Source organism: Moschus berezovskii, chromosome 3, assembly GCF_049115385.1.
Source record: "Moschus berezovskii isolate FMDL1 chromosome 3, NW_MosBer_1.0, whole genome shotgun sequence".
NCBI lineage: Eukaryota > Metazoa > Chordata > Mammalia > Artiodactyla > Moschidae > Moschus > Moschus berezovskii.
Window position 1 is genome coordinate 43,837,613 of NC_142462.1, and position 23,731 is coordinate 43,861,343.

The 23,731-nt window shown below is 36.2% G+C and overlaps 1 protein-coding gene across 2 annotated transcripts in view; it reads left to right on the forward strand.

The window, feature by feature from the left end:
- SEMA3A (semaphorin 3A) overlaps nt 1-23,731 on the forward strand; it is a 267,472-nt gene that overhangs the window by 63,210 nt on the left and 180,531 nt on the right. For both annotated transcript variants that reach the window (XM_088833878.1, XM_055420630.2), the window contains exons 2-3: nt 7,502-7,659; nt 19,935-19,997. In XM_088833878.1, coding sequence (XP_088690004.1) covers nt 7,502-7,659; nt 19,935-19,997 — 221 coding nt within the window. The remainder of the gene's footprint in view (nt 1-7,501; nt 7,660-19,934; nt 19,998-23,731) is intronic.

Genomic DNA, 23,731 nt, shown 5'->3' on the forward strand with positions numbered 1-23,731 from the left:
TAAGTTCTAAAAGCTAGTCCTTGATGAAACAAAGTCAAAAAAAATGATGAATTTTTCCACAATATAACTTTATTAATCTCTAAAATTTATTCTTTGTGTATTTTTGGCCCTTCCTAAACTTTTTGTTAGTTAAATAAAATTCCTAATCTTTGTATAAATGAAAATAATTGTAAATAACACTTATTCTATTGTTCTGTTTTTATAGTGCAACAAAAAGTTGCCACTTTTCATTTCAGCCCTCATTTCTCTTTTGGAAATTTAAATACTTTAGGAAGCACTGAGGACTCTCAAATTTGGGACCTCAGTGAACTTTCCCATATTTACAAATATCTGAATGTGATCACCATTTAGTCAAAATATTTTGGCATTGTACAGACCCAAATTTTGACTGCTTTAAATAGGATCTTTGTTCTGTGCAGAGGACAAAATTCAAGTCATGGTAAAAGGACATAAGCCTAAAGCCATCAGTGAATACAGGCAATTAATTAGAAAACAGCAACTGGGGGGGAGTCCCCTTACCTTTCATGCTATAAAATTAAGAGAAGGGTGGGTTTTGGAAGGAAGGAAGAAAGGGAGGAGAAGCGAAATAGAAACAGAAATGTCATAGAAGTCAGAAGTATAGAGAACAGGATGACTATTGTTTCGATTTGGTCATGTGTACAGTAGTTATAAAAACTCTAGTTCTGGATAGTCTTGCATTCAGGAAATCAGGATTCATTTCACTGTGTTTTTGAAATTTGATCTGGTCATTGTAATGCAGTCATCTTTGTAAATCTGTGCTTTTCCTAAAGATAATCAGGACAGCACAGGAACTATACAACTTTATTATGGAGAGCTGAATCGACAGATGTGATTTTGATGTAGATTTTCTCACCTTTTTTCTTTTCATATGTTACATATACAAGAAGAATACTAATTTACAATTTTTTAGTATTTTAAATAATGTACTGATAGTGACATCTAACTTTGTTTTTTCCTTTATTCAGAGTTACATTATAGATCCTGATGGATTCAAGGGGAAAAGGCAAATCTAAAAATTTATAAATAAATTAGAATGAAAATTAGAATTGACTCACTAGGAAAAAAATCATGGGTCTTCACCCATGATTATTTTGATAGGATATTCTGACTGAAGGACAGAACAAGTGAAATTTCTTCTTTCCTTTTGCTGCATAATATTAGATTTTTAAAAATCTTATTACGTGGACTTTGTATCTTGAATTTCAGAAGATCCATAAGATTTTTAGTAGTACATCACAAGAGAATGCAGTCTATTTATAATTGAAAATCAAGCTTCTTGAAGTTATATGAATCAATTCTCCTTCCAGAACATGTGTAAACATGTTTATTGTCTATATTGTCTTATATATAGCATGTCTTAATAATAATGGTGGTAATAGGTAGCAATTACTGAACACAAACTATATGCTTGGGTTTATGACCAGTTTACCTTTCATTTGTCATTAAACAAACTATATAAACACTAAATCATTTGTTGAATCTGGAATAAACAGAATGTTTTCTTAATTATCTTAAAAATATAAGAATACATAGTTTATTAAGAGTGCTTGTCTGAAATAGCTCTTTTGATTATAATCCTACATTTACTTTTCTTTATGGTCGACATGGCATGTAAAAGTTGAAGTAATGTTTCAATGAGGGAAAAATTGAATTGTACCCAGGATGAATTATTGCCTTTGTATGCTTTGTCTACTAGGATTCACCAAAGTCATGTTGATTCTATAGAAATTTATGTTTTTCTATAATGACTAAATGTGAAGATAGGCAAGATGTAAGAACATAGTAGGATATTAAATGTCTCATATTACTGAATATTAATTTCAAAGCCAGTTTGTGTAATGGTAAAATGTACATTAAAGTGGCTGAAAAGAAACATCTAAAGTTCTTTGATTCTAAAAGAATAAAGTCAAAATTGAAGTTAATATCAACTGTAACTTAATATGTCAACATATAGAAAAAATAAAATCATAAGCTTATAATTTAAAAACATAAATGAAACCAGACTGTTTAAAAATGTGAAATCTAGACTTAGGGAAAGAGTCTCTAATTTTAACCTAGATATTTTTTCACCCTGAGAAGAGGTGAGATAATCTAAGCAATCCAGATTTGCCCTGGCTCAATGCCAAGAAGGTCTCAGAAAGATTCTTCTGTTATGAAGTGATGGATAAAATCCCTGATACAGAAGAACATGTAAGGAATTAGCAGCGAAAGAAACGATGAGGCAAAATTAAGTACTTTCAAAGAATGTAAAACAGCTGCAAACCTGTGCTCCAGGAGAATAGTGTCTTTTTGTTTAATGAAATGATCCAGCAGAAACATCTTTTAAGTGTTGTTTGTTTACAGAGTGATTTCACACATAAATGACTAAAGTCCTTTCTCTTAAATTGTCAGTGCATAGAAACCATTAATTCTCCCTAAGCTTAATTTATAAAATTCAACATGTAACATATTTTTCAGTTGTATGAATATTTTCTTTTTTTTTTTTTTACTTTATTTTTTTTCTTGTCTGCTCAGGTCATTTTTATTTTTCCTTTTTTTTTTTATTGGAGGCTAATCATTTTACAATATTATAATGGTTGGTTTTGCCATACATTGACATGAATCTTCCCCGGATGGAATTATGGTATTGCCAAATTCAGACTTAAATTGAAGAAAGTAGGGAAAACCACTAGGCCATTCAGGTATGACCTAAATCAAATTCCTCATGATTATATAGTGGAAGTGATGAATAGATTCAAGGGATTAGATCTGATAGACAGAGTGCCTGAAGAACTGTGAATGGAGTTCGTAACATTGTACAGGAGGCAGTGATCAAAACCACCCGCAAGGAAAAGAAATGCAAAAAGACAAAATGGTTGTCTGAAGAGGCCTTACAAATAGCTGAGAAAAGAAGCAAATCTAAAGGTAAAGGAGAAAAGGAAAGATGTACCTATCTGAATGCAGATTTCAAAAGAATAGCTAGGAGAGATAAGAAAACCTTGCTAAGTGAACAATGCAAATAAATATGGAAAACAACAGAATGTGAAAGACTAGAGATCTCTTCAAGAAAATTAGAAATACCGAGGGAACATTTCATACAAAGATGGGAAAAATAAAGGACAAAAAATGTATGAACCTAACAGAAGCAGAAGATATTAAGAAGAGGTGGCAAGAATACACAGAACTATACCAAAAAAACCAAAAAAACCGTTATGACCCAGATAACCATGATGGTGTGATCACTCACCTAGAGCCAACATCCTGGAATGTGAAGTCAAGTGGGCCTTAAGAAGCATCACTACGAACAAAGCTAGTGGAGGTGATGAAATTCCAGCTGAACTATTTGAAATCCTAAAGATGATGCTGTGAAAGTGCTTCACTCAATATGTCAGCAAATATGGAAAACCAGCAGTGGCCAGAGGACTGGAAAAGGTCAATTTTCATTCCAATATCAAAGAAAGGCAATGCCAAAGAATATTTAAACTACTGCACAATTGCACTCATTTCATACATTAGCAAAGTGATGCTCAAAATTCTCCAAGCCAGGCTTCAGCAGTCCATAAACTGAGAACCCCCAGATGTTCAAGCTGGATTTAGAAAAGGCAGAGGAATCAGAGATCAAATTGCCAACATTGATTGGATTACAGAAAAAAGAAGAGATTTCCAGAAAAACATGGGCTACATGAACTATATAAATCCTTTAACTTTCCACAAGAAACTGTGGAACATTCTTAAAGAAATGGGAATACCAGACCACCTTATCTGACTCCAGAGAAACCTGTATGCAAGTCAAGAAGCAACAGTTAGAACCAGTCATGGAAAAATCAACTGGTTCCAGCATGGGAAAGGAGTACTTCAAGGCTGTATATTGTCATCTTGCTTATTTAACTTATATGCAGAGTACATCATGTGAAATGCTGGGCTGCATGAAGCACAAGCTGGAATCAAGATTGCTAGCAGAAATATCAATAACCTCAGAAACGCAAATGACACTGCCCTTATGGCAGAAAGCAAAGAGGAATTAAAGAGCCTCTTGAAGAAAATGAAAGAAGAGAGTGAAAAAGTTGGCTTAAAACTCAACATTCAAAAAACTACAATCATTTCATCTGGCCCCTCATTTCATCTCAAGTAGTTGGAGAAACAAGGGAAAAAGTGAGAGATTTTATTTTCTTGGGCTCCAAAATCACTGCAGATGTTGACTACTGTCATGAAATTAAAAGATGCTTGCTCCTTGGAAGAAAAGCTATGAGAAAGCTAGATAGCATATTAAAAAGCAGAGACATCACTTTGCCAGCAAAAGTCCATATAGTCAAAGCTATGGTTTTTCCAGTAGTCACATATGGATGTGAGAATTCGACCATAAAGAAGGCTGAGCGCCAGAGAATTGATGCTTTTGAACTGTGGTGTTGGAGAAGACTCTTGAGAGTCCCTTGGACTGCAAGGAGATCCAGTCAGTCTATCCTAAAGGAGATCAGTCCTGGGTGTTCATTGGAAGGACTGATGTTGAAGTTGAAGCTCTAGTTCTCCAGTACTTTCCAGTCAGCTGGTGTGAAGAGCTGACTCATTAGAAAAATACTCTGATGCTGGGAAAGAATGAAGGCAGGAGGAGAAGGGGACAACAGAGAATGAGATGATTGGATGGCATCACCACCGCAATAGACTTGAGTTTGAGCAAGCTCTGGGAGCTGGTGAAGGACAGGGAAGCCTGCTGTGTAGAAGTACATGGGGTCACAAAGATTCAGACATGACAGAGTGACTGAACAACAACAGTAAATGTTATAGAAAGTCATTATTTTTATTATTTAAAGTGCAGCCAACATGCGGAAATTGGCAAACAAAAACCAATGTAAACCAAGGAGTTATTGCTCTTCTTATTTATCCCTTAACCATACACAATTACTGACACTAACAAGTTAGTACACTTGATAAGATAGTGGAGAAGTACTTCTTTCAGTCAGCTCCATCTTCCTGATTTCCTAGTTGTAGTCAAGAAGATCAAACATTAATTTTTAACCTCTACTTCTACAAACAGGTAATCTTTAACTGAGTATTTACTATGCAAACTAATCTAGTAAGTTTTATAAATTATTTAATTTCACTTTTGTAATAACTCTTGGGAGATTTATTATCAACCCCTTTTTCCCAAACCTGAGGCCTAAGTAATGTAAGGAACTCACTAAGTTTACACACCGTGTAAGAACTGTGGTAGTGCTTGTGTTGTCACCTATAGCTATGACTGCATGTTCTATAGCTATGTTAGTTGTCTTCCTGCTACTTTTCCACTTCATGTTTAGAGGTCTCTTACATGTTCTATCCGTGTCCAATTAAAATCAGTCAGTCTCTTAAATGACCCTCTTGATGATTAATATCTGTGTAATTGTCTTGATTTAGACTCAGCAGGCTTTTAAAACTTTTTTTAGTTTGTTTGCCTAGCTACCTGTAGTTTGGTTTCTCTGGTGTTAGGGTAGAATTAGAATTTAGAATTGGAAAGAAGAGTGAAGGTCATCTATTCTGTTTGATAAGCAGAGCTCTGTGTATAGTCAATCAGTGCATGAGCTTATCCAGTGTTACAACCCATGTCTCTGGTATAGGCCTTTCCATCCTCACACAGCTCGGAGTGCCTTAAATTTCAGTCTTATGTTGACTGTGTAGCATTGATCCTTTATAATCATTTGGTGAGAGGAGTGGCATTTACATTCATATACTGTGTGGTGGATTCTTTGTTCTTTCTCTTTGAAGACTAATAGCACTCATTTATTTCAGATATGCCTCACATGAATGAATCTCTTTCCCTTGATCTGTTTCTTCTTTTCCTCCTGCCTTCTGTTCTTCTTTCTTTTATTTTTGGTCATAAGTTGAGGGTGAAATAAGATAAACCCAGTAGTGTACTGTTTCTTGTGAAGAAATTTGAAAAGCATCTTTTAACAATTTATTAACAATTATTACAATTTTGCGTATAAGATGGGTAGTTAGGTAGTTAGATATAGATAGACATTCCATTTAATATGTATTGACACAGTAATATATAAAAGAAACCATGTGATTTGTGGATAATAAGCTATTAACTATATGTTTTTTTATTAATTCTGGTATGTAATTCATTTATATGAATGATGGTAATAATTGACAGTGTGATGCAGGCTATAAGTAATTAAAGGAAAATATTACAAAGAAATTAATTATGTGTTAATCGGTTAGAGGTTTCATTTGAACTAGCTTGGAGTAGCGATGCTCTTTTCTCTAGGTAGCATATAGTTGTAGGTGTCAGGAACAATGTTAGGAAAGGCTAATAAGTGGATGACTATGGAGTATGTTTTCCTGCCCTGTAGTGGACATGAGAAGGAATACTGAGGTGGGGTTTAAACTCAAATGGTGTTTATCTGAACTTCAATGCTGAGAATTTTGAACTTTGTTCTCTATTCAAATATTTTGATGAGATGGAAAAAGAAGTAAAAAAATAAAACAAGGGAAATTATTGAATGCCTAATGTCCTGGGATAGGTCTGGGACAGAGGAAAGGTCTTCATTTCTGCTTTCATTCTTTGGAAGGCACATTCTACATTTTATGGGTGCTGATGAAAATTTCTACTATGCATGCATGGTAAAAATCTGAATCACTGATTTAGAACACATTTCTGAAGAGTCCCCAACATTTGTTTTTGGGGATTGTGGTGGTGGTGGTGGTGGCAGTGGTGGTGGCAGCAGTAGTGGCAGTGGTGGTGGTGGTGGGTGTATTTATATAAACACTATATATATAATTTCAGTTAAAACAGATAAAGGAAACCTCTTTGTTGATCAGCAATTACCTTTCTAGTGCAAAGACAATTTACTGTTCTTTCTGTTTGAAAATATTTTTCTTACTTAAGGTATCTGAAGGTTCAGTATTTGCCTGCTCACAGCAAAAGTAAATTGGAAATCAATAAACTGAAAAATTGGGATCACATAGCAAATTAATTTAATTCAATGTTTTCATAAAAACTAACTCATCCACATGCCAGTTACAAAATATTACAAAGTTAGTGATTTAATTATCAAAAAGGCATACTAAAATTCTTTATTAAAGAGAGACCTTTAAACAACGGAGGAGTTTGTTTTCCCCACACTACCTCTGCTCTGTTGGCCCTAAAGCTTATCCTTCTAGCAATGACTTGGAGCAGATAAAAACCACTTAAACAAGTTTTACTAGAGTTAAAGGTGTTTTATATACAAACTGACCATTCCAGTTCATTGCCACATGCAAAGAGATTCCACCAGACCAATCATTTGGACAAGGTATTTCCTTTGTTCTGTAGGAGTATGTCATCTTGAACATGAAATCAGCACACTAATGGGAGCATAACTTCCATTTCTTTGAAATGTAGAGAGTCCTGTGAAGTTTTACTATCACAAAGAATAACCACTGATTGGTAACACAGCAGGCAGTAGCCAGATTACCATGTGCTAATCTGTACTCATACCGAACCTCACATTAACGCTCAATGTCTTGCCTTGTTACTTTGCAGAAATGTTGGAATCCAACAATGTGATCACTTTCAATGGCTTGGCCAACAGTTCCAGTTACCATACCTTCCTTTTGGATGAGGAACGGAGTAGACTGTACGTTGGAGCAAAGGATCATATATTTTCATTCAACCTGGTTAATATCAAGGATTTTCAAAAGGTACCTTTATTCTTATATATGGACTATAAATTTTTTGAAACAAGTTATATAGAATTTTCTAGCTGATTATGTGACAACTGAAAAACTTGTTCAAATTAATATTTTATCTTTTCAGACACATAAAATTAAAGCACTGATTTGACTTTCATAAATCAATATATATATCAGTTCAGTTCAGTTCAGTAGCTCAGTCGTGTCCGACTCTTTGCAACCCTATGAATCGCAGCACGCCAGGCCTCCCTGTCCATCACCGACTCCCAGAGTTCACTCAAACTCATGTCCATTGAGTCAGTGATACCATCCAGCCATCTCATTCTCTGTCATCCCCGTCTCCTCCCACCCTCAATCCCTCTTAGCATCAGACTCTTTTCCAGTGAGTCAACTCGTCACATGAGGTGGCCAAAGTATTGGAGTTTCAGCTTTAGCATCAGTCCCTCCAATGAACACCCAGGATTGATCTCCTTTAGAATGGACTTATTGGATCTCCTTGCAATCCAAGGGACTCTCAAGAGTCTTCTCCAGCACCACAGTTCAAAAGCATCAATTCTTCGGCACTCAGCTTTCTTCACAGTCCAACTCTCACTTCCATACATGACCACGGGAAAAACAATAGCCTTGACTAGATGGCCCTTTGTTGGCAAAGTAATGTCTCTGTTTTTTAATATGCTATCTAGGTTGGTCATAACTTTCCTTCCAAGGAGTAAGCGTCTTTTAATTTCCTGGCTACAGTCAGCATCCGCAGTGATTTTGGAGCCACAAAAATAAAGTCTGACACTGTTTCCACTGTTTCCCCATCTATTTCCCATGAAGTGATGGGACCAGATGCCATGATCTTCGTTTTCTGAATGTTGAGCTTCAAGCCAACCTTGTCACTCTCCTCTTTCACTATCATCAAGAGGCTTTTGAGTTCCTCTTCACTTTCTGCCCTAAGGGTGGTGTCATCTGCATATCTGAGGTTATTGATATTTCTCCCGGCAATCTTGATTCCAGCTTGTGCTTCTTCCAGCCCAGCGTTCCTTATGATGTACTCTGCATATAAGTTAAATAAGCAAGGTGACAATATACAACCTTGACGTACTCCTTTTCCTATTTGGAACCAGTCTGTTGTTCCATGTCCAGTTCTAACTGTTGCTTCCTGACCTGCATACAGGTTTCTCAAGAGGCAGGTCAGGTGGTCTGGTATTCCCATCTCTTTCAGAATGTTCTACAGTCTATTGTGATCCACACAGTCAAAGGCTTTGGCATAGTTAATGAAGCAGAAATAGATGTTTTTCTGGAACTCACTTGCTTTCTCCATGATCCAGCAGATGTTGGCAATTTGATCTCTGGTGTCTCTGCCTTTTCTGAAACCTGCTTGAACATCTGGAAGTTCACGGTTCACATATTGCTGAAGCATGACTTGGAGAATTTTGAGCATGACTTTACTAGCGTGTGAGATGAGTGCAATTGTGTGGTAGTTTGAGCATTCTTTGGCATTGCCTTTCTTTGGGATTGGAATGAAGACTGACCTTTTCCAGTCCTGTGGCCACTGTTGAGTTTTCCAAATTTGCTGGCCTATTGAGTGCAGCACTTTCACAGCATCATCTTTCAAGATTTGAAATAGCTCAATTGGAATTCCATCACCTCCACTAGCTTTGTTTGTAGTGATGCTCTCTAAGGCCCACTTGACTTCACATTCCAAGATCTGGCTCCAGGTGAGTGATCACACCATCGTGATCACATCAATATATATATATAGTAAACCATAAAATCATCAAGAAGGAAATTGTAGTATTTTCAGTGATCATTATAAAAATGCTAACTTTAGCTTATTTTTCTACAGTAGTATCATTTTTCCTACATACAATTAAATACCTAAACCATTATAGAAATGCATAATAATTTGATTTCATATACTAGGTATATGTGTATATATATTTATATATAATTTATGCATCTATCTATATTCCAGAAAAAGGCAGAATTCATCAGTCATTATATACATGCCTCATCTGATGTGTCACTCATGTTTGTAAAGTTTATTATTAATGGAACAGAGTTACTTTCAATTCATTTACACATTGTCTGTTTCTGCTTTTATTCTACAATTTCAGAGCTGAGTAGCTGTGATAGAAATCATCTGATCAGAAAGCCTGGAATATTTACTATCTGGCCCTTTAAACAAAAAGTTAGCCAAACCCTGATATGGAAGATTGGTTTTCAGTGTTCAATTTTTGCAAATGTGGTCATTTAGATACTAGTCTTTTATCGGTTTTTAATATACTTTATAAAAAGTATTATTAATACTTATAGTATTTACCTATTTAATTAGCAGCAGCAGCAGCATAGTATTTACTTATTTAATTAATACACCATATAGGTTGAAAAATAAACATGGGATGACAAATTAGTGGAAATTGTGCTACTGAGTCTATATGCTGTATTCTAAGTCAAACATTTATTTTTTCAGTTAGTATTTCCAGTCTAAATTTTCTGAGAAACAAAGATCTTTATGCACGCTTTCCCAAGAGTGCAAATGTAACATGCTTTTTGGGATGCATGTGTGCATGTATGCTTAGTCGTTCAGTCACTTCCGACTCTTTGTGACCCCATGGACTGCAGCCCTCCAGGCTCCTCTGTCCATGGAATTTTCCAGGCAAGAATACTGGAGTGAGTTGTCATTTTCTACTCCAGGGCATCTTCCTGACCTGACCTAGCAATCAACCTCTTATCTCCTGAGTTTCCTGAATTGACAGATGTAGTCTTTGCCACTAACCTACCTGCTGCTGCTGCTGCTGCTGAGTCACTTCAGTCGTATCCGACTCTGTGTGACCCCTTAGACGGAAGCCCACCAGGCTCCCCCGTCCCTGGGATTCTCCAGGCAAGAACACTGGAGTGGGTTACCATTTCCTTCTCCAATGTGTGAAAGTGAAAAGTGAAAGTGAAGTCGCTCAGTCGTCTCCGACCCTTAGCGATCCCACAGACTGCAGCCTACCAGGCTCCTCCATCCATGGGATTTTCTAGGCAAGAGTACTGGAGTGGCTTGCCATTGCCTTCTCTAACCTACCTAGGAAGCCCATTTAGGGTGCATTGTTTTGTTGTTTAGTGGCTAAGTCTTATCCTACTCTTTTGCGACCCCATGTACTATAGCCCACCAGGCTGTTCTGTTCTTGGGATTTTTTTCCAGACAAGAATATTAGAGTGGGTTGCCATTTCCTTTTGGGTCAAGTTATCTTCCTGATCAGGGATCCAACCCATGTCTCCTGCCTTGGAAGGCAGATTCTTCACTGGTGAGCCACCAGCAAAGCCCCTTTAGGGTACATACACTTCAGTATTTATATACTTCAGTATCATGCATAGTTTTACTTCTTAACACTGAGGGTTTTAAAGTGGTGTGTCTCAACTTCTTATAAACTGTAATGAACTGGACAATAATTTTTAAAAAATAACAGAATTGTAAAAAGCTTTTGTTCTGGTTGCAGAATGTTGCCTAGGATACAGTAAAGATTTAATTTCAGGGCTGATTTATTTCTAATAGAGTATACCACTGAACTTAATACTTTTATTCTGTTACCCAAACCCTAAAATTCTGACTGTGAATTACGAAATATGATTTTTGACATACAGTCATAAAACGGCAATGCCCTTACTGATATATTCTGAAATTAAAATATGGCATTTAATAATCACCTTGATTTCTTCAGGCTATTTCTTTTTTTTTTTTTTATATTTCAGTCTATTCGATTTTGAAGCCTCCTCAAATGATAGTAATATCACTAAAGTTAACTATTATCTAAGGAAATGGGTTATCCATTTGTTTTTCTGAAATGATAAAAAATATATCTTTTGTAAAGGTCACAAAATAAGCAGATTTTTATTGCTTTAGTGAAAGAAAACCACCCTTTATAAAATGAAGGAAAATCTAAGATGATTAGGAAGACTACATATTTTAGTAATAAGAGACTATATCAGTTCACATTTTAAATGTTTATAGAATTTTCATTATTCTATAAACTCCATATATATCAATATAAATATATGTGATATGTGTATCTACATAGGCAATATATGAGCAGATGTCACTTCAAAATATGTTTAATGAATTGATTGTGTTTCTACTGAATGAATATTCTTAATTTCAAATACATAAACATTCAGCTCTAAAATTGAAAAGAACTAAATTGTCATGTAAAAGAATTTACTATCTATAATTGAGAAAAATCCTGAAGATATTTTCATGCCTGGGATATATCATTTATAGCAAATATTTACTGAAAAAAAGGATTCAATAAAAGTTTGATGACTTGCCCAATATCATAGTGTTTTTACTATAGCTCCTACTCTTGATTCAAATCATTATTCTAGTAATATGAGACATATTTCTAATTTTAAAAATCAGTTTCAAAAATATTTAATTTTAATTGTCACACTGTTTATAAGATAAATGCAGTTTTCTTAAGAATTTTCTTCTGCTGGTTTATATTTGTCTATTAATGCTCTTTTAACCTATGTATAATGTTATTCAATAACTTTTTCCTAAACTTCTACTTAGGTAAACTCAGTATAAAATCTATAGGAGGTACAAATAATTCTTGAGGCACTTACAAGATAATATTGAAGTTGAGATGTATGAATTTAAAGGTGAATATTAGGCCAATCCTTGTTAGAAAAACACAGTCTCAGGTTTAGATGGACCATAAAAATCATATTTGGCCTTGATAAAGGGTTACATCTCTTTAAGGTGAAAATGCTTATTCAGTAATGAGTAAGAGGATCTACCATGGATAAATGTATAGAAGCATAAAGAAGGGAAAGTATAATACGATCATGAAGCACTTTGAATATGAGGGTAAGAAATGTAAGTACTATTAATGAGATTAATTAATGGGCTTCCCTGATGGCTCAGAGGCAAAGAAACAACCTGCCAACACAGGAGACACAGGTTCAATCCTTGAGTTGGGAACACCCCCCGAAGAAGGAAATGTCAACTATAATTCTTGCCTGGGATATCTCAAGGGCAGAGGAGCCTTGTGGGATACTATCCATGAGATCACAAAAATACCTGGACATGACTTAGAGACTAAACAACAACAATTAAATTAATGAGAAATATTAGAGCAAGGAAAAGAAAATATCAACATGTTAATAAATCTAACCAAAAGTTAGGAATTATCCTTCATGGAAATAAATGCTATTAGAAAGACAATTTATATATTTGCTCTATTGACTTATAGTTATTCTTATTAAATTGCTTTCCAAAAGAGTACTTTCTACACCAGAATTTATTAGATATTTGTTAGATACTTAAGCCATTTTTGGTCACCCAGGTCTGTAGTAAGTTGAGACTACACACCCCTCTGTAATGCAAAAGTAAGAAGTTAAGAGATACCTGGAGTAACAGGCAAATTGGTGTTGGAGTACAAAATGAGGCAGGGAAAAGGCTAACAGAGTTTTGCCAAGAGCACGCGCTGGTCATAGCAAACACCCTCTTCCAACAACACAAGGGGCGACTCTACACATAGACATTACCAGATGGTCAATACTGAAATCAGATTATATTCTTTGCAGCCAGATATGGAGAAGCTCAATACAGTCAGCAAAAACAAGACCAGGAGCTGACTGTGGCTCAGACCATGAACTCCTTATTGCAAAATCCAGGCTTACATTGAAGAAAAAAGAAAAAGCACAGGAAAAGCAAATGTTTCATTTGACCTAAATCAAATCTCTTGTGATTATACAGTGGAAGTAACAAATAGATTCAAGGGATTAGGTCTGATAGACAGAGTGCCTGAAGAACAATGGACAGAGGTTCATGACATTGTACAGGAGGCAGTGATTAAGACCATCCCTAAGAAAAAGAAATGCAAAAAGGCAAAATGGCTGTTTGAGGAGGCCTTACAAATAACTGAAAAAAGAAGAGAAGCTAAAGACAAAGGAGAAAAGGAAAGATATACCCATCTGAATGCAGAGTTCCAAAGAATAACAAGGAGAGATAAGAAAGCCTTCCTCAGTGATCAAAGGAAAGAAATATAGGAAAGCAATAGAATGGGTAGACTAGAGATCCCTTCAAAAATATTAGAGATACCAAGGGAATGTTTCATGCAAAGATGGGCACAATAATGGACAGAAAGAATATGCACCTAACAGAAACAGAAGAGATTAAGAAGAGGTGGTAAGAATACCCAGAAGAAAAAGGCAAAAAAGATCTTAATGATCCAGATAACCATGATGGTGTGATCACTCACCTAGAGCCAGACCTCCTGGAATGTGAGGTCAAGTGGGCCTTAGGAAGCATCACTATGAACAAAGCTAGTGGAGGTGATGGAATTCCAGTTGAGCTATTTCAAATCCTAAAAGATGCTGCTGCGAAAGTGCTGCACTCAATATGCCAGTAAATTTGGAAACCTCAGCAGTGGCCACAGGACTGGAAAAGGTCAGTTTTCATTCCAATCCCAAAGAAAGGCAATGGCAAAGAATGATCAAACTGCCACACAATTGCACTCATCTCACATGCTAGCAAAGTACTGCTCAAAATTCTCCATGCCAGGCTTGAACAGTATGTGAACTGTGAAATTCCAGATGTTGAAGCTGGATTCAGAAAAGGCAGAGGAACCAGAGATCAAATTGCCAACATCTGTTGGATCATAGAAAAAGCAAGAGAGTTCCAGAAGAACATCTACTACCATACTGACTATCCCAAAGCCTTTGACTGTGTGGATCACAAAACCTGTGAAAAAATTCTTCAAGAGATGGGCATACCAGACCTCCTGACCTGCCTCCTGAGAAATTTGTATGCAGGTCAAGAAGCAACAGTTAGAACCAGTCATGGAAAAATCAACTGGTTCCAACATGGGAAAGTAGTACTTCAAGGTTGTATATTGTCACCCTGCATATTTAACCTATCTGCAGGGTACATCACGTGAAATGCCAGGCTGCATGAAGCACAAGCTGGAATCAAGATTGATGGGAGAAATATCAATAACCTCTGAAACGTTGATGACACCGCCGTTATGCAGAAAGGGATGAAGAACTAAAGAGCCTCTTGATGAAAGTGGAAGAGGAGAGTGAAAAAGCTGGCTTAAAACTTGACGTTCGAAAAACTAAGATCATGGTAACCGGTACCATCATTTCATGGCAAATAGATGGGAAAACAGTGGAAAGAGTGAGAGATTTTATTTTCTTGGGCTCCAAAATCACTGCAGATGGTGACTGCAGCCATGACATTAGAAAGACACTTGCTCCTTGGAAGAAAAGCTATGACCAAACCAGACAGCATATTAAAAAGCAGAGACCTTACTTTGCAAACAAATGTGTATCTAGTCAAAGCTATGGATTTTCCAGTAGTCATGTATGGATGTGAGAAATGAACCATAAAGAAAGCTGAGTGTGGAAGAATTGATGCTTTTGAAATGTGGTGTTGGAAAAGACTTTTGAGAGAGTCCCTTGGACTGTAAGGAGATCCAACCAGTCAGTCCTAAAGGAAATAATTCTGAATATTCATTGGAAGGACTGATGCTGAAGCTGAAGCTCCAAAACTTTTTTTTTTTTTTTTTGGAGGCTAATTATTTTACAATATTATATTGGTTGGTTTTGCCATACATTGACATGAATCTGCCCCGGGTGTACATGAGTTCCCCTTCCTGAAACCCCCTCCCACCTCCCTCCTCCCCTTATCCTCCCTCTGGGTCATCCCCGCACACCAGCCCCAAGCATCCTGTAACATGCATCAACCCTGAACTGGCGATTCGTTTCACATATGATAATATACATGTTTCAATGCCATTCTCCCAAATCATCCCACGCTCACCCTCTCCCACAGAGTCCCAAAGACTGTTCTATACATCTGTGTCTCTTTTGCTGTCTCGTATACAGGGTTGTCATTTCCATCTTTCTAAATTCAATATATATGCGTTAGTATACTGTATTGGTGTTTTTCTTTCTGGCTTACTTCACTCTATAATAGGCTCAAGTTTCATCCACCTCATTAGAACTGATTCAAATGCATTCTTCTTAATGGCTGAGTAATACTCCGTTGTGTATATGTACCAAAGCTTTCTTATCCATTCGTCTGCAGATGGACATCTAGGTTGCTTCCATGTCCTCGCTATTATAAACAGTGCTGCAATGAACATTGGAGTACACGTGTCTCTTTCAATTCTGGTTTCCTCGGTGTGTATGCCCAAGAGTGCGATTGCTGGATCATATGGCAGTTCTGTTTCCAATTTTTTGAGGAATCTCCACACTGTTCTCCATAGTGGCTGTACTAGTTTGCATTCCCACCAACAGTGTAAGAGGGTTCCCTTCTCTCCACACCCTCTCCAGCATTTATTGCATGTAGACTTTTGGATAGCAGCCATTCTGACTGGTATGAAATGGTGGTATCTCATTGTGGTTTTGATTTGCATTTCTCTGATGATGAGGGATGTTGAGCATTTTTTCATGTGTTTGTAGGCCATCTGTATGTCTTCTTTGGAGAAATGTCTGTTTAGTTCTTTGGCCCATTTTTTGATTGGGTCGTTTATTTTTCTGGAATTGAGCTGAAGGAGCTGCTTGTATATTTTAGAGATTAATTCTTTGTCAGTTGTTTCATTTGCTATTATTTCTCCAATTCTGAAGGCTGTCCTTTCACCTTGCTTATAGTTTCCTTTGCTGTGCAGAAGCTTTTAATTTTAATTGGGTCCCATTTGTTTATTTTTGCTTTTATTTCCAATATTCTGGGAGGTGGGTCTTGGAGGATGCTGCTGTGATTTATGTCGGAGAGTGTTTTGCCTATGTTCTCCTCTAGGAGTTTTATAGTCTCTGGTCTTACATTTAGCTCTCTAATCCATTTTGAGTTTATTTTGGTGTATGGTGTTAGGAAGTGTTCTAGTTTCATTATTTTACAAGTGGCTGACCAGTTTTCCCAGCACCACTTGTTAAAGATACTGTCTTTTCTCCATTTTATATTCTTGCCTCCTTTGTCAAAGATAAGGTGTCCATAAGTGTGTGGATTTATCTCTGGGCTTTCTGTTTTGTTCCATTGATCTATATTTCTGTCTTTATGCCAGTACCATACTGTCTTGATGACTGTGGCTTTGTAATAGAGCCTGAAGTCCGGCAAGTTGATTCCCCTAGTTCCATTCTTCTTCCTCAAGATTGCTTTGGCTATTCGAGGTTTTTTGTATTTCCATACAAATTGTGAGATTATTTGTTCTAGTTCTGTGAAAAATATCGTTGGTAGCTTGATAGGGATTGCATTGAATGTATAAATTACTTTGGGTAGTATACTCATTTTTACAATATTTATTCTTCCAATCCACGAACATGGTATATTTCTCCATCTATTAGTGTCCTCTCTAATTTCCTTCACCAGTGTTTTATAGTTCTCTATGCACAGGTCTTTTGTTTCTTTAGGTAGATATATTCCTAAGTATTTAATTCTTTTCGTTGCAACAGTGAATGGAATAGTTTCCTTAATTTCTCTTTCTATTTTCTCATTATTAGTGTATAGGAATGCAGGGGATTTCTGTGTGTTGATTTTATATCCTGCAACTTTACTGTATTCATTGATTAGCTCTAGTAGTTTTCTGGTAGAGTCTTTAGGGTTTTCTGTGTAGACGATCATGTCATCAGTGAACAGTGAAAGTTTTACTTCTTCTTTTCCAATTTGTATTCCTTTAATGTCTTTTTCTGCTCTGATTGCTGTGGCCAAAACTTCCAGAACTATGTTGAATAGTAGTGGTGAAGGTGGGCACCCTTGTCTTGTTCCTGACTTTAGGGGAAATTCTTTCAGTTGGCCACCTGATGTGAAGAACTGACTCATTGGAAAAGACCCTGATGCTGGGAAAGATTGAAGGCAAGAGGAGAATGGGATGACAGAGGATGCGATGGTTGGATGGCATCACTGACTCAATGGACATGAGTTTGAGCAAGCTCCAGGAGTTGGTGATGTGCAGAGAAGCTTGGCGTGCTGCAGTCCATGGGGTTGCAAAGAGTTGGACACGTTTTAGTGACTGAACTGAACTGAACTGAATACACCCCTCTAAATTATAAAAAAAATTTAGCATGAATGTTAGCAAAATTACTTTCTTGTTAATAATGACGAAAGAGAAATCTGAAAATGAGTCCTATGTTGTGTCAACGCCATCTATGAAAAACTAGGAAACTGTAAGAAAATACCTGCCTTTTTGAAATAAAAAAGGTATCTATTTTAATAATACATGATTTTTGCACAATCTGTCTGAAATGCTGAATATGAAAGTCAAATCTTAGCTCTGCTATTTATTATCTCTGTGTTTCAGAAATAATTTATATTTGATTTTCCTCCATTGTTAACTTCTAAGGAAGAATAGCTCATTTGGCTTTTCCATATTCAGTGAGAAGACAGGGCTGTGGAGCCTGTGGATTGGAGGTGCCAGCCCTTATTCAGGAATCAGGGTAATGTTAATTGTAAGAATGTAAGGCTTGTTAATTAAAATCATGGTAACTATATTCTTCCTTTGTAAAAAATTTATGAAACTCCTTTGTGAAAAATAAAACTTATGGCACAAGTTATATTATAGTACTTTACATACAGACATATGTGAAAAAAATATATGAAAATGAAAGCATTGCATAAATTAAGTGCTTTAAATGGTAAAAAATAAATACATATAAAAAAATCTTTAGAATTTTTCATTGTGACATAGACCTGAAATTCACTTGCCATGTTATCATAATTTATTTCAATAAGTCCTAAATTATTATTTATAAATGCATTGCATTTTGCCTTTATTCCTAGATTATCACAGCCTTTGCTCAATTTTATCACCATTTATATTGAATTATCTAGAGGAGGAGCCTGGTAGGCTGCAGTCCGTGGGGTCGCTAAGAGTTGGACACGACTGAGCGACTTCACTTTCACTTTTCACTTTCATGCATTGGAGAAGGAAATGGCAACCCACTGCAGTGTTCTTGCCTGGAGAGTCCCAGGGACGGGGGAGCCTGGTGGGCTGCCGTCTATGGGGTCGCACAGAGTCGGACACGACTGGGGCTCCCCCGTCCCTGGGACTCTCCAGGCAAGAACACTGGAGTGGGTTGCCATTTCCTTCTCCAATGCATGAAAGTGAAAAGTGAAAGTGAAGTCGCTCAGTCGTGTCCAACTCTTAGCGACCCCACGGACTGCAGCCTACCAGGCTCCTCCATCCATGGGATTTTCTAGGCAACAGTACTGGAGTGGCTTGCCATTGCCTTCTCCGTTAGCAGCAGCAGAGGTTCCCAAACGAATGATAATCATTCATTTTGAGACTAAAAGCTTTCCAGCAGACATGAATGACTAACTACCATCATCTCTGTTTTTTTCTTTTACATATGACATTTTTCCCCCTGAAATTAACTGTTGTTACCAGACAAGAAAGAGGAGTTAAAAAAAAATTAAAATCGCTGTGCCCAAAAAGATAGGAGTCATTGAAATTGCTCAGGGGAACTGAAAAAGTTTATGGTAAACTTTAGATGAGGATATTTGAATTAATATTATTGAGGGAAATGCATCTACAATCCTTTAAGCCAAGAGTCATGAATTGATTTACCTATCAGTGTCGCTGTATTCAAATTGTACAGGAAACTTTGGAAAGATGGCGACTAACTGCTAAGGATGAAAATGCAAAGTTATTACCTGGTTAGTCTGAGTTTTACCCACAGTGAGGCGGGTGATTTTTTTTTTTTTTTTAGAGTATATGTTTCCTCATTTCCTCCTTTATCTCCTGAACGTATGCAACGCTACTCTTCACCTATTTTCCTTTCAAAAAAATAATAAAGATTCCTTTCTAAAGTGGATTTCTCTAACCCTGTCATTTCATCATTCAAGAATGTCATGCTGAGATCTGACTTACAGAAATGGATTCAGAGCACCTGATGTTTAAATTTCAAAATCAAAATCACTATTTTATGATAAAAACCGATTCATTGAAAAGAATGCAGGCTGCATTCTATGCCTATTTCTGTCTTTCTTCACTAGGTTTTCATGTGGTCTCAAGATCTTCCACTACCAAACTGCCTAACAGTTCTTTCCATCACACGCTGTTTAGATCTGTTTACTACATAAATTTCTATGTTGGTCAAATTTCATTTATAGCAAAACCTAACAGGTAGATGTATATGATTTAAGTTCATGCTAATTATCTGATGCCATTTTAAAGTCTATACTCAAAGTTTCTCACCACATAATGCTTTCTGGAACTTTCTTTGTCTCAGTTGCCCTACTTGATCTAACAGACTGTAATGTTGGATCTCTTGGAAAACTTATTTTGCAGAAAATAATGTTTCTTCTCTGCCCTTAGATTGTGTGGCCAGTATCTTACACCAGAAGAGATGAATGCAAGTGGGCTGGAAAAGATATTCTGGTAAGTATCAATCTAGTAAGTTATTTTAGTAATTCCAAAAGGAATTTATTATTCTAACATCATTTTTGTTCATTGTTATATGAAACATCATGCTTTGTGGACTTAATCACTCTTTCAAAACAAATTAATGATACATAATTTTGAATATTTTGACATATTTATGTAAAACATTGAAAGTTTATTACAAAGCAAGTGGGTAAAATTGACAATATATCTAAAGAAAGCAACAATGTGTTCCTTTTGATGATTTATATATGCAAAATTAATAAAATACATTTTTTAGTATATATACTTATACCCAATGAACCAACTTATTTGTACAGATTGGTTTTCATATGTTAATTCTTAATTCCTTTTGAATGAATTGAAATTTTTCATCTTAGTCACCATGATTAAATTACACCTTCTTTCCATTTCATTTTATTTCTTTTCTTTCTTTCCTCTCCTCTGCTTTCCTTTCTTCCTTATGTTTCTCTTCTCTCTCCCTTAGAACTTTTGTGTTTCCTTTCCTCCTTACTTCCTACATTTCATGTACTCATTCCTTAAGTAAATATGAATTGAGAAATGACTATGTAATAGACTTTGTCTTTGGTACTCTGGACAAAAGATGAATGAACGGTAAGCAATCCCTACAATGATTTTACCACTCTTTATAGGTAGAGGCCATTTTTCCTGAGGTAAACTTTGTCAGTGAGCCACAGGTTTGAAGCATAGCCATGTATCTGCACAGATCATGAAAGGCAGTTATAATCATTTAAATCAATGCATTAAAATGAATTCAGAATTTTAAATATGAATTTTTACGTTTTATCAGATATTTTTGGATCCAAAACAAAAGGAAATAAGCTTAAATGTTTTGTGTCTGGATAAGCATTTAGAAGAAATTTATCCTAAGTGCATTAAGTCATAAAGCAACTTGTATGTATGTATGTGTATAGATAGATAGGTAGATAGATGTTTTCAAGGGACAATCTGATTGGCAGCAGCTGCCTACGATGTATGTATTTAGAATGATTTGAAGTGAAACCTGAGTTCATGGAAAAGGATGGCAGCAGTGTTGGCTACCAGTGAAAGCAGATGAAAGCACACAGAGCACAGGTATCTTCCACCCATGATTAAGACATATGAGCAAACATGGGAAATTTATCCTTAAAAATTTAAGTTTAGGGACACATTGTTTTTTGAGACAGGAGCTCACTGTGTCCTTCTTTACCTGGCAAAGCAATGAAGCTATCCTTTTCTACTTTCAGTTCAGTTCAGTTCAGTTCACTTCATTTCAGTCACTCAGTCATGTCCGAATCTTTTTGACCCCATGAATCACAGCACACCAGGCCTCCCTGTCCATCACCAGCTCCTGGAGTTCACTCAAACTCATGTCCATCGAGTCGGTGATGCCATCCAGCCATCTCATTCTCTGTCGACCCCTTCTCCTCCTGCCCCCAATCCCTCCCAGCATCAGAGTCTTTTCCAGTGAGTCAACTCTTCGCATGAGGTGGCCAAACTTTACTCCCCTCCAAAAAAAATTCCATTTTAAATATAGAGATTGTAACTCACATTACACCTTTATAAACATAAACATTTTTCTGATTATGTGAAAGTAGACAAAAAAATCTGTTGTATCAAACTTTATACTATCCTAAATTAATACATAGGTTATGGTGATTGAAAAGGAGTAAATTGAAAAATTAAATGAGTTTAAAAAAGCCAAGAATTTTATGTTGATTCCCACTGACTCATTAATTTTACTTGAGCAAGTACATTAACTGGTAGAGTGGCTTTATAGTATCTTTTCCATTAAATGGGACAGTACATATTTTGCAATTATGAGTTTAATGGTTTTTGTGAAAATTATTTATAATACTGAATAAGTGTGGGCAAAATATATGACTGAATAAGTAAATATTTATTAATATTGAAATGCTATATTTATCACTAACAAATTTGAAAGATTGCAATATGATAATAACTAAGAATGGAGAGAAATGGAGGTTTTACCTGTATACAGTTGTCACTTTTAAAAACACATTTTTTTCTCGCTCTATTAAAATATAACAAGCAAAGACATAGACACTTAAAATTATTGCAAATCCCTCCTATGCCAAGTACTATGATAATTTAAATAGTATTTTATGTGTAGTTTTTTAATAATAAATTTACCAAATGGCTATCATTACCACCATTTTCTTAATCAGGAAATATAATGATTCAGAGTATTCATCCAAATGTTCTCATTCAAAAATTTTGAAACATTTTGAGTGCACTACTCAAAGCTGAGATAAAAAATTTTGTGTCTCTGCTGATGTTTTTGGTGTTGTGTGGAATGTATGGATTTGAATTTGTGCGTTAACACACAGATAATGAACAATAGAGATTGAAAGAAATATCTTACATATTCTGGTCTTTCTTTGTGTGTGTGCTCAGTCACTCAGTCATGTCCAATTTTGTGACCCCACGGACTGCAGCCTTCCCAGCTACTCTGTCCATAGGATTTTTCCGGCAAAGAATACTGGAGTGGGTTGCCATTTTCTCCTCTAGGGGATCTTGGTGTGGACATAATAATAACCCACTCATAACACTTTTGTAAGGGGAAACATTGGAAACAGTGTCAGACTTTATTTTTTTGTGCTCCAAAATCACTACAGATGCTGATTGCAGCCAGGAAATTATTATTATTTTTTTAAAGCATTTTTAAATTTTTATTTATTTATTTATTTTTGTAATTAATTTATTTTTTATTGGCGGCAAATTATTTTACAATATTATATTGGTTGGTTTTGCCATACATTGACATGAATTCGCCCCGGGTTTACATAAGTTCCCCCTCCTGAACCCCACTCCCACCTCCCTCCTCCCTTTATCCTCCCTCTGGGTCATCCCCGCATGCCAGCCCCGAGCATCCTATAACATGCATTGACCCTGAACTAGTGATTCATTTCACATATGACAACATACGTGTTTCAATGCCATTCTCCCAAATCATCCCACCCTCACCCTCTCCCTCTCCCACAGAGTCCCAAAGACTGATCTATACATCTGTGTCTCTTTTGCTGTCTCGTATACAGGGTTATCATTTGCATCTTTCTAAATTCCATATATATGAGTTAGTATGCTATATTGGTGTTTTTCTTTCTGGCTTACTTCACTCTGTATAATAGGCTCCAGTTTCACCCACCTCATTAGAATTGATTCAAATGTATTCTTTTTAATGGCTGAATAATACTCCATTGTGTATATGTACCAAAGCTTTCTTATCCATTCGTCTGCAGATGGACATCTAGGTTGCTTCCATGTCCTGGCTATTATAAACAGTGCTGCAATGAACATTGGAGTACATGTGTCTCTTTCAATTCTGGTTTCCTCGGTGTGTATGCCCAGGAGTGCGATTGCTGGATCATATGGCAGTTCTATTTCCAGTTTTTTGAGGAATCTCCACACTGTTCTCCATAGTGGCTGTACTAGTTTGCATTCCCACCAACAGTGTAAGGGGTTTCCTTTCTCTCCACATCCTCTCCAGCATTTATTGCATGTAGACTTTTGGATAGCAGCCATTCTGACTGGTGTGAAATGGTATCTCATTGTGGTTTTGATTTGCATCTCTCTGATTATGAGGGATGTTGAGCATTTTTTCATGTGTTTGTTAGCCAACTTTATGTCTTCTTTGGAGAAATGTCTGTTTAGTTCTTTGGCCCATTTTTTGATTGGGTCATTTATTTTTCTGGAATTAAGCTGCAGGA